General features: G+C 42.7%; 1 protein-coding gene across 1 annotated transcript in view; it reads right to left on the bottom strand.

The window, feature by feature from the left end:
• Positions 1–16,131, bottom strand: part of LOC123751353 (alpha-(1,3)-fucosyltransferase C-like) — a 58,732-nt gene that overhangs the window by 25,693 nt on the left and 16,908 nt on the right. The window contains exons 2-3 of the mRNA XM_069327579.1: positions 8,848–9,091; positions 7,492–8,208 (exon numbers count right to left, since the gene is read on the bottom strand). Of these exons, the coding sequence (XP_069183680.1) occupies positions 7,492–8,208; positions 8,848–9,091 (961 nt within the window). The remainder of the gene's footprint in view (positions 1–7,491; positions 8,209–8,847; positions 9,092–16,131) is intronic.

Genomic DNA, 16,131 nt, shown 5'->3' with positions numbered 1-16,131 from the left:
TAACATACTACCATACAGCGTGGTCCCGTGTATAATCTCTATCTCCAGGTACCGCCCCTACCCGACATCTGGATTCCACTGACAGCTGCCCCCAGCTGTTTTTTTCTAGCCTGGCGAGGCTCTGAGATAACTCTTACCGGGAACATCCACCGGTACTCATCACACTGTAATAGTACTCATTTCTACTCATTTCTACTGCCTTATTTTTCCTCATTACCAAAGTTACTACCACACTTAGCTTTTAGCTGACACACTTAGCTGGCTTGCTCCTCATGCGTCGACAAGATGTGGCCCTAGGCTGTCCCGGGAAAGTGGCCAAGGCATTTGGCCAAGGCATGTGGCCACAGCGCCCCTCCCGAGCTGAGAGAGGGGGGGGGGTGGCCGGCCTGCGGGTGGCCTGAGTGGCGTATGACGTCATACCACCCACCGGCCGAGCTGGCGGGCGGGGTGGTGTTTGGCCTCCACCCACGGGCGGGCGCGCACATGGGTGCCGCCCACAGGAGTACCCACGCGGCTGAGGAATCTCAACCCCATCACTCTAGAACCATGCCTTTGTTCTACACTTGGGTGACAACGGTTGGTGGCGTCCCCATACTGACGCAGCCTGGCGGAATGCTAAGTCCAACATGGGCCTGCAATATCACATACGCGTACACTGCCCAATATCAATTGTCCATTGCCACTAGACAGGATACTCAGACCCGAGGGATGAGGGATCAATCTGATACTCCATGAGGCTTTGCCAGCCTGCCTCATGCGTTCACACAGTCAACTGTCTCTTAGCTTTTTACTGTTTCTTCCGTAAATCCCTGGCCCCAATTCACTTAATTGGGCCTTGACACAACCCCTGATGGCAGGAGTGCCACCAATCGAGTAATTTGGACGACAGAAGCGATTAACAGGGGGTGGAGGCGGCAAGCGTGCCGCCCCCACCCAAACACCTCTTCCTTCCCTGGCCGCCCAATTCAAACTGAAGATTTCGCGGGCTAAGGGACACCAGATACCCATACCTCCTCCCTACAATGCCTAGACCAATCAGCTTGGAGCCGGCACAGCTCCTCGTGCCGCTCCCAATCAGAATTGTTCGCTCCAAAACTAGGCTTGGACCACACGTGCGGGACCCAATCATATGCCTCCGTCACCCTCGGCGTCTTGTGGCATCACAAGGAGGAGGAGGCCTAAGGAGTGGCGTGATGTCTCCCATGTGGGGGGGGGGGGGGGAAGAGGCAGCGCTCACCCCACTCTCCCCCCCACCTCTAACGGTTTTAGTCAAGTATCCTCTCACACTCACTCTCAACTCCCATCCTATTTCACAGAAACAGGAAAATCTCTGTAATTCTCTCTACAGAGCAATCACAGACTTCTAACTACTCTCAAGTGATAGTTCTTGACATAAGCTTTCATTCAACACCCAACAAGCATATGTTATTTTGAAAGCTTCAATTTCTAGAGTGTCTAGCCAAATCTAGAAACTAGGAAAACTAGCTGAGGGATCTAGATCCCTCACAGTTTGCATGTTAGTCACGTTACGTTACGTTAGTAAGACACGCTTTACATCAGCAGAAAGCTTATTTTCCACATTATGTGTCATTTTGAGTTACAAGGTCTAAAACAGTCACATAGTAATAGAATGAATAATGTTTGCATGCTGGTCATGCTACGTTACGAGGTGAAAACACACACTAACATAGATTTTGATTTGTTATAAGAAGAATGAAGACTGCCTTACGACTGATGTTGATGCTAATCTTAACCTGTTATTGGGAAAGAAGTATGTTTGCATGTTAGTCACGTTACGTTACATTATGTTAGGTAGACACTTTACATCAGCAGAAAGATTATTTTCTGCGTTACGTCACATTGTGTGTTACGAGGTCTAAACAGCCACACAGTAATTGAATGATTTTTGCATGATGACCCCGTTACGTTACGAAGTGTATAACACACACTAGCATTGATTTGATTTGTTATAAGAAGATTGACGACTGGTATACGATGAGGCTTGTTACTCTTAAAAGTTATTTGGAGAAAGAATGATGTTTGCACATTTAAAAATATTATTATTATTGTCGTTGTAAATGTCTCAGTGTTTAATAAAGAATAACAATTTATATAAAATGGGTATATACCCTTAACTACTTATTTGTTCTGAATACAGAGACATGCATGCTAGTGCCAAAACCTGAGGGGTGAGAAGTAAACAGAGCATGCTAAGTGTAAGGGTAGCGGGTAGGCGGGAGCTGCCACTTCCCTGAAGTAGACACGCAAGACCCTCGTCTCGCCGCCTCCACACACCTGGTGATGAACTCCCGTACCTCAGAAGAGGAGATCTCGTGTGACTGATAAGGTAGGCTGACAGGGAACTATGAAAGCTGAGGGGGCGAGAGGGGCTGATACACACCTCCTTCTTTACTGAGAAAAAACTAACTAAAACATATATATGGTACTGCCCTCCCGACATCCCTATTTTTTAAACTAACGCAAATAAACAGAATGCGTGTGATCTTATCTTATTATTATTAATATTATTATTCTACTCAATGGTAAGGTGCTGGAGGGAGCGCGCGAGGGGTTATGGTGGGGGCTATTGTCGACATAATACTCCCCTCCCCCCCCCCTCCCACACATTTACCTCAGTCACACGACCGCTATCAAAGGGGTAGGCCGTCTGAACACTCACTCTGTCACCCATGTGGTATGTGGTGTGCCTCATGCCCTATGCGGTGTGACATGGGCCATGTGGTAAGTATGTGGCACTCCATTCCGGTATAGGCTGAAGGGTAGGGGAGAGTGAGGTGAGGGGACCTCCTTTGTTTACAAAAATATTATGAGTGCTTCGATCACAGCTCAGTTGCCAGTGTGACATCCCACTGTGAACACACTCGTGCATGACACGAAATTAACGACTCCTCTTAGACCCAGTGTTGAAGACTTAGGACTAGAGGCTGAGGCGAAAGCAGCGGCAGAGACTATGGAGAGAATATTATACGTTTTTGGTAAAATATACACACTTCACTCTGCCATCTAGCCTTTCCTACATACAACAGACATATTGTTTAAAAAACACGAAAGTGTGAGGCGCACTACCACTCAGAGTCAAAGCTCCTGGGTGGTTCTCTTCTCTGGGTACTGGGTATCTACTGGGTATGCCCCCCTTCATGGGAGGGCCTCCCCTCTTTGCCCACAACATATCCTTCTATTTCCTACATATTTTATTTAACTATATATCTCCACATGGTTAACTCTACGTAACATACTCATACACGTTCATCTTACAACTACTGCTCTTGCTCACCTGTTCCTATACATACACTTTTACTTCCCACGACTCACAACCCCTCACAAGATAATGACCTGGCACGCCCAGCCACCCACCGTGTCACACAAACACTCTGCGCGACGACGCACGCGCACCCATGCCCCCCCCCCCCGAGACTACGATGTGTGCAACACCTCTGCAGGAGCCTAATTGCCTCACCTGCCCAGGTGTTGCACACGGTCATAGTCTCAATTTACCCTACTATGGTTCTCCTGTAGTAATCTCGAATATTTCCTCCCTCCGTAATAAGTTTAGCTTGCAATGTGTCTTTAGTGGTAACCTTCTTTTGCTTCTCGAGGTCGAATATGTCGTCCAAAAAATGTAGAATCTCCGACTTCACTTTCTGGGCCATCTCACTTGGTCTGGACATAACGTGACAGTTTATTCCCAGATTTAAGAGATTGATTTGGTCCATAGTGCGTTTTTTTTTTTTTTTTTTTTTTTGCAGGGACATTCCTGTGCGGGCCCTAAGTCCCTGGCTGGCCCACTAAATGTTGCTTGTTTCTGTTTTACTTGGGCGGAGTATGAGTATTTATGACTCGTATGGTCGCTTCAGTAAGATTTTGCCATATGTGTTTAACAACTTCTTCTGCTCTGTTGAATCTAAGTTGAAATCTTAATGGGTTTGTAACTGTGCAATGTGTTAAATAATGTTCCAGTGGTCTGTCGGGCATTTCTTCACAGTGCTGACATTTCCTCTCATCTTCCAGAACCTGTAAGCCTATTTCCCATGCACATGGGTATCCAAGCCTGTTGCAATGTAAGTGTACATCTGTTGCTCTACTGCTCCCTTTCATCAAACTAAGTGGTACGTAGTTAGTTGAATCCTTGTACCAACCCGCAGATCCTGATGTTGCAACTGCTGTGTTGTGGTCACTGGAGTAGTGCGGTTGATCCCAGCAAGGTTTAAGAAGCCATTTCTAGGTCGAGGAACTGCCATAGGTCCTCCGAATAATGTTGTCAGTTTCAGCAAAAGAAGGTTACCACTAAAGAGTATCCAATACTTTCGAATAGTCTGTGTGGTCATGTGGTCAGAATACTCGACTTGTAAGTGGGTTATAAACTCCTGACAGTCTAAGGTTCGAACCTTTCCCAGGAATGAGTCTTTCTGATTCATTCGGCATGTTGTTTATGCAAGTTTGCCTTAACAATTGAGGCTCGAGTTTTCCTCTATAGTGAATCATTTGATGCAAATGATTTCTGAAAACGAAAATAAATAATGCAATTATTTGTATTTACAGAATATGTATGAGGCACTGAGAGGTTTGATTTGAACAGAGGATGTGAGCGATGCATTGCTCGAGAAAAATTTGAATGTTATCAGTTGTAAATCTTCTCTAAAATATTTGTTATTCAAAAACCTGCTTGTCCTCATAAACCAAGGCCAAAGTCCCTTCCATGAACCCGCCAAACCCCCCCCCCCCTGTTTATGAATGAAAAACGGTTTACGCACGTCTCAAAACTGATGACGTCCGAACACATCCAGAACAAGTGCTTCGTTGACGACTTTTGTTTGAACCACAGCACTGTAAATGCTTCACCCACGTACTACAAATACCAGCCCGTCCTCCAAACAAAGACTCAAAAGTGATTCCATGCCCCTGCCTAACCCCCTGTTTATGAATGAAAAATGGTTTACACACAACTCACAACTGATTTCATTCAAACACTTCCGGAACAAATGCTTCACTGACGAATTTTGTTCGAACCACAACGCTATTAATGCTTCACCCACGTACTACAAATACAATTAATCGCCAACGGAACCTAAACACCTATCTTAACCAATGCCTAAATATGCACAGTATGCTAGTATATAACAATATTAATTTATCTTTGAGAAAATTCCTATTTTGAATGAACAGCATGTTAAAATTGTTGAATATGTCTTTGGGGTCGACCGCTGGACGGACGAGTCGTGAGAGTCGACGGAAACGGACGTACGTCATTGCCTCCTAATGAAGAAGAAAGTTTGTAGCTCATGATGAAGAATTCGTGAGAGACTATGTAAACAGCGTATGAAAAAGCTGTTGAAGGACGATGTTTAATGTATTCTCAGTTATTATGGTAATGATATAGAGGCGACCTGAAGCCTATTGAGTGGTCGTGCCTTTGAGGACCCAACTGTGTGTAAATCCTTTTAAATGGATAAATTGGGCAGGTGTTCCTGTGTGGCACCTGTTACATGACTTCTCACGCTCAAGTCAAAACGGGTTGGCGCCGATAATTGCACGTTTAAGAGCAATTTATGGACGACCGGGAAGAGCGCCATTTTTGGGCGTCGTTGGACAGGTGTTGTCACGACATCCTTTTGTGGTATGCGATCAATATTCTGTCATGTAGAGCTTGCTATAGTTAGATCATGTGCCCAGCGATTTTATAGGACGTTTGTGAATGTAGGTTAGAGTTTATGAAAATAATGAGACAATGTGAGGAATTTGCGATGATTTGATATTATGGAGGCGGGAGCGACATATGATCACTCAGACGAGTGCAGTGTACGACTGAGGGGAGGAAGCCCCAGGCGGTACAAGATTAACTGGGTGGACTCGTCCATTGTGGGGGAGTGCACTTTTAGTGCAGATGCGGCAGTTGGACATTGTAGTATGAAATTTAGTTTATGAATATTATTTGTGTTTGATAAAAGAACATGTAATTATTATATGGTAATGGAATTGCAGGGTTTGTGTATGGTAAAGTTCGTGTATGGGGAACTTTGGGTATGAGCTTCAAGTCTAGTGAGGTTCGTATCTGGTGAAGTTCATATGGTGCATCTTCAAGTGTATAGTGGAACTTCAATGGTATAGGAGAACTACGTGTATGGTGAAGCCTATGTAGAGGATCTTCAGGTATATGGTGGAACTTCAAGTAGCAGTGGTACTTGGTGGACGTGTTTGGTCATTGTTAGACGCAGTAGTAATATTGAAGAGACTGTAGAAGTTCACACTTAATTTGAGGACCCATTGATGGATTGTACTAGTGGTGGGCCTCAGGACCCAATACATAGAATTATATAGAAATAATTATTGTTTGAGGGAGTTCATGAATTCATGTTATGAATGGCGCAGTGTAAGGTGAGAACGTTAATATTTTCCAGTTTCAGTTAATTTATATGCAAGTTGCCTAACCCTGACGTCGAGGAGGCAGGAGGTTGCGGGCGAAGATTAAGCAGCAGCCTAGCATAGTTTACTTGGTGGAACACTCATATTATATAGGCGTGAAGCTAGTTTGTTGGACCTGATGATACTATGCGGGTATTTATCATTCTTTATATTATTCTAATAAATGTTTGTCTGTAGACAACTTGTTCTGCATTTGTCCTAGTGAGAGAGAGAGAGAGAGAGAGAGAGAGAGAGAGAGAGAGAGAAATAACTGTGGCCGGTCGACAGGGTGCATGTGGTGTGCAGCTGGAATAATATTATAAAGGGGAACTAGAAAGAGGTCATCCTAAAGTAAGGAGAGAGAAGGTAAGTCATGTCGGCTCCGTGGGGTGTGTACTCGTAATAATAGGTTGAGCCGATTCCCCAAACAGTACGACGGTGAGCCTCTTTCTCTATAGTTTAGATCACTAAAGGGTGACTCTCCAGTGTGTATTCACCTAGTTTTGCTTGCGGGGGTTGAGCTTTGCTCTTTCGGCCCGCCTCTCAACTGTCAATCAACTCTTACTAACTACTAACTAACTATTTCCCCCCCCCCCCCACACACACACACTCACACACACACAGGAAGCAGCTCCGTAACAACTGCCTAGCTCCAAGGTACCTATTTACTGATAGGTAACAGGGGCATTTATGGTGAAAGAAATTTTGCCCATTTGTTTCTGCCAGGTCCGGGAATCGAACCCGGACCACAGAGTCCTGCGCGCTGTCCACTCAGCTAATAGACCCCTATCTGGTAGCTGAGTAGTGTGTGTTCCATTGGTGGTGGTCTTAGTAGTAAGCATTTGTGTGTTTATTAATGTTTTTATCGAGGGTCTCTGATAAAATCTAGGGCACCTCTGATAATGGTCAGACATTGTTCCAAGTTAGGAAGGGGTTGCTATGTAAGGTTGGGTTTTCGAAAATTAAGAGTATAGGAGGTGTGTGGGTTTAATTATTTCAGGGAAAAGAGAGGGCACAAAATTGTGTTTTGGCCACGAGCGGCAGACATTTCTAATGCATGTTTGAGCCTACCTGAGGGTGATCGGCGAGGTACTTCATTTTGTAAGCCAGTTGTTGGGGTGTGTAGTGCAGGGCGTTGATGTAGGAGCCAGGAGGCATCAGGGCGCTGTAGTTGGCCGCCCCAAGCACCACCGGAATTAGTGGATAGTAAAGAAGGTTGTACAGCTTCTCCGTTACATAGTGCGTACATAAGGCGTTTTGAAACGCCAAATAAAACAGGTAACTATCGCCAGCCATCCTCATGCAGGGATCCGTTGCAGGTTTGTATGCGTGCTCAGCATATCGAGAACTTCCACACTTATGGCCGCCGCATCTGCCATACACATCAACCCGGGCGTATTTCTTCAAAGTTCGGATATATTGTAACCTTCCACTGTTGTCCTTACAGTTGGAAACGAACGCCACGGCCAGTTTCCTCCTGGTTTTGTTAGGAAACATTACCGGATCTTGACGCCATGATGGAGGCAGGAAGGATGCGTCCCGGCCACGCCTCACAATAAACCCGTGGAGCACTAGGATGTCTGAGTCTCTCCGGTGGTGCATCGTGCGGTTGAAGAACCCGTCTAGCAACTTATAATTCGTATGGAAGAGGACGTTAGACTGTAAATGTGTTTCTGGCTCAAACATAACCCAGGGCTGAGAAGGGTCGCGTGGACCTAGGTCCACCAGCACCTTCTCTCTACTTGCCACACTCCGTAAGTGTATCAATACCACGTCTGCCGTCGACACCTGACAAGAGTTAGGGAAAAAAGTTAAAATTTAATATTTTGGTCATATAAATAGGCAATTGTAACATTCTCATGGTAACAAAAGTAAATATATCAAGCGAGTTATTAAGAGACTAGATAAACCTCTTATGTGCACCATTCTCCGTGTTATATTTCTTAAAGGTTGAGCAAGAATGTTCCCCGTGATGCTTCTGACAGGTTGAGTACGCTGCTGACTGCTGAACATAGAGCAGCCTGCTGACTGCTGAACATAGAGCAGCCTGCTGACTGCTGAACATAGAGCAGCCTGCTGACTGCTGAACATAGAGCAGCCTGCTGACTGCTGAACATAGAGCAGCCTGCTGACTGCTGAACATAGAGCAGCCTGCTGACTGCTGAACATAGAGCAGCCTACTGACTGCTGAACATAGAGCAGCCTGCTGACTGCTGAACATAGAGCAGCCTGCTGACTGCGGAACATAGAGCAGCCTGCTGACTGCTGAACATAGAGCAGCCTGCTGACTGCTGAACATAGAGCAGCCTGCTGACTGCTGAACATAGAGCAGCCTGCTGACTGCTGAACATAGAGCAGCCTGCTGACTGCTGAACATAGAGCAGCCTGCTGACTGCTGAACATAGAGCAGCCTGCTGACTGCTGAACCTTGAGCAGCCTGCTGACTGCTAAACCTTGAGCAGCCTGCTGACTGCTGAACCTTGAGCAGCCTGCTGACTGCTGAACCTTGAGCAGCCTGCTGACTGCTGAACCTTGAGCAGCCTGCTGACTGCTGAACCTTGAGCAGCCTGCTGACTGCTGAACCTTGAGCAGCCTGCTGACTGCTGAACCTTGAGCAGCCTGCTGACTGCTGAACCTTGAGCAGCCTGCTGACTGCTGAACATAGAGCATCCTGCTGAACCTTAAGCAGCCTGCTGACTACTGAACATAGAGCAGCCTGCTGACTGCTGAACATAGAGCAGCCTGCTGAACATAGAGCAGCCTGCTGACTGCTGAACATAGAGCAGCCTGCTGAACCTTGAGCACCCTGCTGACTGCTGAACATAGAGCAGCCTGCTGACTGCTGAACATGGAGCAGCCTGCTCTATGGGTAGACCGGAGTTCTGAGAGAGAAATGATCATTATAGGGATGCTTAAGATAAGTGCGAAAATCTAAGGTTCAAGATTCAAGAAGGAGCTTAGGAGTATGGAAAGAAGGAGAGAAATGAAAACTGGAGCTAACAGTCGAAAAGTGAAAACTCAGTTCGGTCGCGACCGACACCGGATCCGCCACAATAGAACCCCGGAGGTGAAGGACTGGTGAGACATCTGGACCAATTTTACCTGATATCTTGTGAGTTTTCTTTCAGATCAGGGGCAGAGGAGTGTTAGTTGTAATGGTGGAGACAAAAGATCTCCAACTCTCACCATAAGCCAAGTGGATGGCTCTACGGGCCGCCGCTCTTGTCTTCCGAAACAAAATATAAGAACCGGTCGTCCGATGGCGTCGGTGTTTCTTCCAGGTTGCACGCTAACAGTGGACAGCCCAAGCATAGTCTGCATTCCACCAGGGTGAATTTTGTGGCCGTTCACTTCTGCGAGGCCTGGGAGGTAAAGCGAGAAACAGAGCGAAGGGAAGCGTCGAAAACGGTGTCATGTAAAAGGAGGCTGGGGGGAGCCTCCATTTATATGAATTTAACATGAGCTCTTATCATTATCTATTATCACCATTATTTCTCCCAGAACGCAGATCAGAGAGATTAGAACGAGTAGCACGTAAGGTTCCAGTCAGTCTTGGCAAACTGCTACTTAGCGAAGGAGAGGGGAGGATGAAAAGAGGTGACAAAGATGGGGAAATGGTCTCTTTTATAGAGGTCATCAAGAACCTGCTATGTGAAGTCTAAATAAAGAGAAGAGAGACGTTATCTATATAAAGAGAAGTTGTAAAAAGAAGAGAGCAAAGTATACTTTGATATGCATTTTTAAACTTTTACGTCATATCCAATTCTATTACGTTAGTAATTTACTGCTAAATTGTTAAAAATCATAAAATCCTTCACATTTACTCCTACCCAATTCTAAATCAATGTTACTGGTAAATAATGATGTCTTAATATTCCACAAATGATTGAAACGAGATTCTCCCAACTTACATAAATTTAACACAATGGTTCTTATAAGGACTTCTCAAGCTCATTATATACCCGCCAAACACACGACGAAACTCTATGGTTGCTGCAACGTTGGAACAAGGTCTAACACCTTATAATAATTATAACAACCAATATAGCAAGTTGTAACAACGTTCTAATACATCATAAAAACGATATAACCATATGTAACAACGTTATTACAAGTTGAAACAAGCTAGGAATCATAGTGGCCGATACGTTGTGTGTTTGCATGTCTTCTTCAACTATAGTTTCTCCGTGTTTTTTCCTACTATCAGAACACACAGATAAAGAGAGACATTCCTATTTACATCATGTCAATCAACCGCCAATGCAACATTATATTTGGTTTTGCTATCCATCCTATCAAAACTCACTTAACCAAACATAGAGCAGAGCTAACTTTCTTTCAAACTATTGGTTCCTCACTAATATGTTAAGGTCTCTTATACCTTAATTTTCCATTATCACCATTACTTCTCCCAGAGCGCAGAAAAATAAATATATTTTCTCATAAATTAAAGGAAAAAGTGTAATAGAAGCTCTCATGAGATCTTATTCCCAAAGTCACAATATTAGTCAGAGTGACATATGGTTGGGATCAGTAATGGTGAACCTACATCACCATATTGAAAAGAATTGAATAATATATTTACATCAAAATTCATAATAAATAATAAAGGTTTCGCAAACATATTTAAATTTCACACTATTTCACTAACCTTACCATCGGAGCTAACTTCTAGATAGGTTCTAGGTTTGTAACCCGACTCTACTTCCATCCTTTTAAAATCCCTCACTGGTTATAGAACTATGTTTTCCACAACCCATCCTCCTGTTTACATAGTTCTTTTTGTAACTATGTGCACCATCCTTCATATATTGACATAATGGACAATTAGAAAATAGAATTTGGGAGTTATCACTTTATAGAGTCCTGAAAAATAAAGCTAAAAACCAAACTGAAATATTCTTAGGACTAGTAAAGCACATATATGTACTATTAGGCCTCAGATAGTGTCTATTAGGCCTAGGATGATTAGCTTCGGTTAGATGTTATTAGCAACATAAATACAAAACCTTTTCCGGTTTGTACAAATTCAATAGTACTAAATTCCACTTTCTAATTGTCCATTTCGTAATATATGTGCAGCAGTCCACATCCATAATATAAAAACTATCTGAAAAGGAGGATGGGATGGTTTTCCCATATATCTTAGGACTTTTCAGCTAAAAATATATCCGAAGGTCTTCCACATAAGGTATAGTTCCACTAGCCATCTGATCAAACCTGGAACAAAGCTAAGTTTCAGACTAATACTGTCCCCTCTAATATGTTCAGATTTTATACACTTTATTCATTATCAAATGTCAACTTTTTCACCTAAATCATAGAACAATAACATATTATCCAAGTTAAATTAAAGAAAAAGAGCAGTTTTAGTCGGTCTGTCCATTTCATCTAACATCCGATTTCCACATGTCTCACCATAATTATTTAACCAATCACACTCCTGGCCAAAACGTTTTCCACATATACCACTATATCTAACCCAACACGCCCTCACCTACCCTTTCTTTCCATGTAATAAATATATTTTCTACAAAATAGTGACGAAAGTCGAGATTTAACCACCCAAGCTAGCTTCAATGCTCCTTGCTACACAATATTTCAGGGCGGTAGAGCGACGGTTTCGCTTCCTGCAGGTCGGCGTTCAGTCCCCGACAGTCCAAATGGTTGGGTACCATTCCTGTCCCCCGTCCCATCCCAAATCCTAATCCTGACCTCTTTTAAGTGCTATATAGTCGTAATGGCTTGCCGCTTTCTCCTCATAACTCCCTCCCTCCTTAATTATAGACAAGGTGCAGCTTTTGCTGTTCTATTCACTAACCAAGTCCTCGGACTTTGAGTAAACTGCACGAAGGCTGTTTTAACACTATTCTTTAACAAAAATTACTTTTGGTGGAAAAATGTAAGAACACAGTGCATTTATTAGTAAAATGTATATAACACATAGATTAAAAACCTGCATGTTCCACCTTGCAGAGTCCATCCACTTGGGCTGGATGGTAATGCGATGGTTTCACTTCATGTAGGTCGGCATTCAATTCCCGACCGTCCAAGTGGTTGGGCACCATTCCTTTCCCTCGTCCCATCCCAAATCCTTATCTTGACCCCTTCCAAAGGCTATATAGTCGTAATGGATTGGCGCTTTCCCCTGATAATTCCAGCCCCTCCACCTTGCAGATTATAATATATGGCCATAACACTTTGTTAAGAAAATTATCTGGCAGAATATCACAAACGTCTTGTAATTTATTAGTTAAAATATTGTGTGAAATAGGTTAGGATAAGCTTTAGGGTAAGTGGGGAATATAGGTACAAGTATAATTCGGATAAAAAATATGTTTACTTTTAAGACTGTCTGTCTTGACAAACCTTTATTTGTTTTGAAGGGAAGGAATAGGTTAAGGGCGGGATGTAATGTTTAGACTACACAACAAATATTGCTGCACCTCCTCTGAATTAATGGAGAAATGTAGGAAGGAGAAACAAGCTAAGTTAGTAATTAATAGTGAAGCTTTAGTTTTGCTAATTGGATATAGGATAGGATAGGGGTTTGGATTACTGTAAAACATTGCATTTTATGATTTTTGGAGCAAATATAGATTATCAGGAGGAAATAAGTTAGGCCTCGGAGAGGATTCTGAATAGACTAAGATAGTATGGTGAGATTACACCTTCCTAAGAGAAAACATAGCATAGTAGTGTTTAATGAACCATTTGTATTAAGAATGTGATAAACTGTTCGTGTGGGGGATTGGATGTTGTATATATAACGACTAGACTTTCAAATACATTAAGAGTTAAATATGATGTAGTATTCAAGGATTAGGTTAGGTGATTAGTTTATAGAATAAATTAAGATGGGAATATATATGGTGCAGTAAGGAGCACTGAACCTTTCTTGGTTGGTTAATTCTGGTACATATAGTAAGATATATGCGTATGCCTAGGAATGTTTAAGCTTGGGTTTTAGCTTTATTTTTCCGGCCTCTATAAAGTGAATACTACCAAATTCCCTTATCTAATTGTCCATTACGTCATTATATGAACTATGGCCCTCATAGTTACAAAAAGTTCTTTAAAAGATGTGTGCGTGAGGGAAAGTTTTGTTTTAGAGAATGCGAGTGTTTTGTGAGCAAGGGAAAGGTTTGTTTAGAGAATGTGAGAGAGTGTTTTATCTTCACCACCAGGACGTACAGTATATGTACGTCCTGGTGGTGAAGAGGTTTAAGTTCTACGAAGCTAAAGAGGTCTCAAGAAAAAGAAGTTGATCTTGTTGCCATAGTTACCTTCTTTTTTTACGTCATCGATCATGCCGATGTATGATGATTCCCCTCTATTTACTTTGGCTCATATTTTATGTAATAAGCCTTTCTAACCTAAAGGTTGCACCCATAACCATAGTGTACATTGACAATCATATCTGTGAAGGCAACATACGCCATGCCTGCCCACCTTTAAAAATTAATTTCGTAAACTTTGAATTTAAACCCCCACAACATCTCCCCCCCCCCTAAACCTCATGTGTTTGAATGCCGCCCGACTTCAGTTTGACGCATATTAATTAAACTCACTTTACTATCTAAATCTAAAGCATCTTCACCTTCGAAAGCTAAAGAAAGATAAGAATTCTTATGCTCTCCCCTTCTCTCCATTGACGGCCGTAATATAACCATTGAAATCAACAGTCCCCCACCCCCATGAAGTCCCCGTAATGAACACATGTTCAGACGATCTCAGACTCGTAACTCTCTCTCGCAGTCTTGCTTCGTAGTGTTTCTCACAGTTGCTCACTTGCCTCCTCCCCGAGAAAAAGGTCAGTACTTCATCTCCAGGTGAAAATTATTCCCCTTATAAATCAATAACTTTGTGAAACTCAATATCATTGTAAGAATAGTCTTAATCCTTAAATTCACACGTACTCGCTCGCCTGCTCCCTAAGAACAGAGCTGACATAAGCAAGTTGTCACCGACTCAACGATGTTTCGCCACAACACACCACACAAACACACAAAAACGGGTTTTGTCTATCGAACCAAGTGAAGTCTTATAAACTCTTGGCATAAGTACTCAATGCCTAGGAAGTAGTGTCTTTGTGATAAGCGGCTGCTGGTGTTGTTTCTGGAATTATGTAAAATAAAGAAAACCCTCTAATTTTCATAAAAGAAAAAAAAAATCCTCTGAAGATTTTTATGTTCATTGTCTCGTCACGCTTACCTCAAACATTGGCTTATTAAACTTATTGATTGGTATTAGAATAAACGTACGTATACTTTACTACGTACGTCTCTACGTACGTGAGAGCTGATGCAGGGAAAGCGTCCAACAGGCAAGCCCCAGCTACGGTACAAAGACGTATGCAAGAGGGACCTGAAAGCCATGGACGTCGATCTAGCTATATGGGAGACACAGGCTGCAGACCGTTCAGCCTGGAGGCAGTCTGTTCAAAGAGGCCTCTCCAAGTTCGAGGAGTCACTTGCCAAGGAATCGGAGGCAAAGAGATAGAGAAGGAAAGCCGGTAGCCAGGAAGACAGACCAGAATCAGACTTCGTTTGTGCTCGGTGTGGGAAGGACTGCCACTCTCGGATTGGCCTCATCAGTCACACCAGACGCTGCACCAGAATTGACAACTAGGGCGCAACTCCATAGTCTCCCGAGACTGAAGGATGCCTACTACTCTACTTTACTACAAAGTGTGTGTGTGCTATAATATTAACAGGAAATAAATAATTCTTTAAATACTCGCATTTCAGTAGAAGTAGGCTAATTCATTTCTCGTCACTGCACTTCACAACGACAACACGATCCGTTATCATTGCTATTCATTGGAGTTACTCATCATATACTAGTTTGACTTACTTTTGATCTTCCTTCTCTTCCATGCATATTAATATATTACTTATTTTAATTTCATGCCCTTTACAGATTGTAGAGAATGTCACCACCACCAGCTAAGAAACGATGTCAGTCAAATGAAGAGGATATTAGAGAATTTAAGGAATACTGGACTGAAAAGTTTGGCATGATTAAGACGGATGATAAAGCTTTATGCATTTTCTGTTCTGACACAGTTGTTTGTAGACCTTCTTCCGTAAAGAGACATTTTGAAAATGTTCATAAGAACTTAAGCAATAAAACTAAAGAGGAACAAAGAGAATTAATTTCTCGTGAACTGAGCATGACAAAAACACTTCTGAAGGTTAAATAAATTTTGTTTCTGTTTTTTTATACTATGTTTTACTGCACTGAGGTAATTTATTATTTTTTCGTTTAAAAAGTTCTTAAGAGATACCAAATATGTTCTAAAAAAAATGGTTGGCACGTGGAAAAAGTTTGTGTCAGAGACTTGGCTGATTTTGGCACGCACTCTCAAAAAGGTTGACCACCCCTGATATAGAGAATGACGTTATCTCTCATACCAAGGTGATATTATTTGGTACAGAGAACGTGTGGATATGCTCTTGAGTAAATGAGATGGATAAGAGTTATTGGAATATGTCTGTCTATCTGTCAGACTCCCTGACTGTCACTGACTGTGTTCTGAAACTGGGAGGAAGTGTAACCTAATTAGGAAAATACAACCCTTGTTTCTGTAGTGTGCTGAAATTATATCTGAAACTCGAGATCATTTTTCTATAAACAACAAAATGTATGTTACATAACTCAAACTTGTTGACGTATTCCATCAACCCGTAGATGCTGGACAGAATACGG

The sequence above is a fragment of the Procambarus clarkii genome, chromosome 19, assembly GCF_040958095.1.
Source record: "Procambarus clarkii isolate CNS0578487 chromosome 19, FALCON_Pclarkii_2.0, whole genome shotgun sequence".
NCBI lineage: Eukaryota > Metazoa > Arthropoda > Malacostraca > Decapoda > Cambaridae > Procambarus > Procambarus clarkii.
The sequence above is the reverse complement of the archived record's forward strand: the minus strand, read 5'-3'. Positions and strand labels throughout refer to the sequence as shown.